Here is a 3231-nt window from a genome sequence, read left to right on the forward strand (position 1 = left end):
CAATCACACACACCTTGATCTGTCTGACCGTTTCTTTTGTGTTGCCTAATCACAAACAGTTCATCCGAAACGTATGCTGTATATCGCACACGCCTTCATCAGGCAGCCCGTTTCTTTTGTTCTGCCTCATCGCAAATAGTTCATTGAACTGAACTGTATGCCCTGCATCGCACAGACAACTAAAATCTGAACCGTGTTTGATGACTCCGCGATCGCAAACGTTTTGCACCTTTTTTAACGGTTCTTTTACATCATCGTTTGCGATTATTGCATCGCACACAGTTTCATCGAAGGGTCTCTGATCGTAGTGCCGCGTTAGCAGCATCCTGCAGTAGTGGTCGTTTACCTTCGACTAGGAGCCCGCCGCCGTGGGAACAATGCCACCGAAGGGGTTGCGGTTCCAGGCGGTGGTAACCACCTTTGGGGAGGCCGCGGGCACGCGCCTCGAGCCACCAACCCTAGTGGATCCAAGCGCCATTTCTGTGGAGGCAATGGATTCCTGCTGGATGGAGTCTGACCGCGATAGGGCGGACTCCTCCCGGGACTGATAGAAAGCCATGTGGATGGTCATCTCCTCCTCGTCTCTGCATGGGGTGAGGTCACAATCAATGGATCAGGAGATCTTGGAGTTGTATCCATTGTCTGTTATGCCGGAGAAGGCCAGAGATTGTCGGAACGAAGCTTGGGGATGTAGTAGAGTGGAGTGGCTAGGGTTTCGTCCGGGATACGGATAGAGATGAATATATGTGGGGTTGTGGTGGGCTAGTATGAGCTGGATCCGAAGACGCGCTTGGGCACGTCCTACTTCTCCATATCCGCCTTAGATATGGACTAGATATGAGGGGTGCTGGTCAGCCCAGACATATAGGGCTTGTATGAGGGGTGCAGTTGGGTCGAGATTTTGTGACCGGTCACTTACCAAGCAATCGGACTTATATGGAGTGTTCGAGAAGTCCGGCTGTAGATGCTTTAAGATGTGCTAATTGTCACTCCAATAGTCTATATAAACCATGCATGTTCTTTGCTCTGGTAATTCATACTTTAGCTGCGTTACATAGTTGTAGAGCAACAAGCTACTTGTGGCCGAACCGCCGGAGGTATTCTTCCAAGTTCCAAGATCCGTCTCTGATCTCTCTCCAATTGTTTGAAGGTAATACTGTCTCCCAGTTCATCTCGTGCATGATCTTCGAGCTTTTCCTACATGTCCCGTGTCGTATGAGCATTTGTACTGAAAGAGGGAGGGGACCTATTTTGTGCTGAATCGGACATTTCAGATTCTTCTGTGCAACACTGCAACTATGGGAAGCAAAGGGACATTTCAGATGCCGGTGCAGGAGCTTGCTGGCGCCCTCGGCACGCCCGACGTGCCAGCTCAGTACATCGCGCGCGCGCACGAGGAGCAACAGCTCGCGGCGGTGGTCGTAGCACCAGTCCCTGTCATTGACCTCGTCCGCCTTTCGAAGCACGGCGACGGCACCTCCGACGAGGCGGCCAAGCTCCGGTCAGCCATCAAGTCATTTGGCCTCTTTATGGTAAGTAACAACTCCACCAGTACTACTTTGAAGCAACACCAAGCATGCATATCCATGTCGTATCTTCTTGCAGGTCAGTAGCCACGGTATAGACGCGGTAATGGACAACATGATGGCCGCGTCAAGGGAGTTTTTCCGGCAGCCGCTCGAAGAGAAGCAGAGATACGCCAACCTGAACGGCGGCGAGCGGTTCCAGTTCGAGGGGTATGGAAACGACTGGGTGAGCTCGCCGGACAAAATCCGTGACTGGACTGACCGCCTCTACCTCAAGGTGGAGCCAGAGGATGAGCGGAGCATCGCCCTCTGGCCAGCACATCCCGAAACCTTTAGGTGGCCGACCTCACAAATTTCATGGCTCGAGGGAGGATTCGTTGACTGATCATGTCATCATGAGAAATTGAGAACATACATTTTGTTGCAGGAATGCTCTGCACGAGTATACGAAGAAATGCGGGGAAGTGAAGGACGATGTGCTCAGGGCAATGGCGAAGCTGCTGGAACTTGACGATGATGATTACTTTGGGGAACACTTTGGGGAGAAGCCTCTCACTGACGTGAGATGCAGCTACTACCCGGTGTGCCCAAGGCCAGAGCTCGTGTTTGGCCTCAAGCCCCACTCCGATGCAACTGTTGTTACAGTCCTTATGGTCGATGACAGAGTGGGTGGCCTACAAGTTCTCAAAGATGGGGTCTGGTGGGATGTACCGATCGTACCTCACACGCTACTCATGATTATAGGAGATCAAACTGAGGTACGCTTGCAAAATAAATCTATATTCGGAAAAAGTATTGTTTGGTGAAAAAGTTATATGGACGGAATCTCGAAACTTCAAATGTTCAACATTGTGAGTTTTCCCCAAAATGTATAACCTCTTGGACTGATGAAGGGTCAATCTTTTGTGACGCAGATAATGAGCAATGGGATCTTTAAGAGCCCTGTGCACAGGGTCGTGACAAACACAAAGAAAGAGAGGCTATCGGTGGCACTAGACTACTATGTTGATCCTGAGAGAGAAATCGAGCCATCGGCTCAGTTGGTCAATGAGAAGAGGCCGGCGTTGTACTCAAAACTGAATGTTAAGGACTACTTTGCCAGAAGTTACAACGCTTTTACTGAAGGGAAAATGGTTATCGATACAGTGAAGATCTAACTAAGTATGCTATCATTGCTTTCATTCAATAAAATGTTGTCATTCTGCAACAAATGTTTGTATCATGTATGTATTCATGTATCGTTACACCCCTGAGTGTATTCACTTCCTTTGTTCAATAACACATGTTCTCTCGGTTAGCCTGGTCTACATATGCAGATTTACACTTGTGAAAAGTAAATCCAGAAACAAAATACTAGGGAAAAAAATTCAGAATTTGTCTTGTAACATACATGGTATACTCCTGTATGAAGTTTGGCAAAGAGGTAACATGATCATATGTGTGTTTTTACCTTGAAGTACATCTTGTGGCGGCCGCCATACCTTCTGTGGTGGGAAAGAATGACATGTATCAATGTATGGCAAGTCATCTCCCACAACAGACATAGCCTAAATATGGGTCACTCTAGAATTTGTCATGATGAGTACCAAACATAGCAAAACCTCAATTGCAATGTTTCTACAGTACTACTAGGAGGTGGTGGGGAAAATTCTCACAACTCTGTAATAAGTACCAAGCTCTTGCCCGTTTTTACCGTGTTGCAGTT

At 48.2% G+C, this 3231-nt stretch overlaps 1 protein-coding gene across 1 annotated transcript; it reads left to right on the top strand.

Annotated features, from left to right (window-relative positions):
- Window positions 1–972: 972 nt before the first annotated feature.
- Window positions 973–2823, top strand: LOC125536925 (flavonol synthase/flavanone 3-hydroxylase-like). Its single transcript, XM_048700225.2, has 5 exons — window positions 973–1150; window positions 1275–1532; window positions 1606–1862; window positions 1954–2284; window positions 2441–2823. Exons 2-5 carry the CDS (start codon window positions 1299–1301, stop codon window positions 2681–2683), a joined length of 1065 nt encoding a protein of 354 aa, XP_048556182.2. The 5' UTR covers window positions 973–1150; window positions 1275–1298; the 3' UTR covers window positions 2684–2823.
- The last annotated feature ends 408 nt before the right edge of the window (window positions 2824–3231 follow it).

This window comes from Triticum urartu, chromosome 1A (assembly GCF_056163025.1).
Source record: "Triticum urartu cultivar PI428250 chromosome 1A, HENAU_Tu73, whole genome shotgun sequence".
NCBI lineage: Eukaryota > Viridiplantae > Streptophyta > Magnoliopsida > Poales > Poaceae > Triticum > Triticum urartu.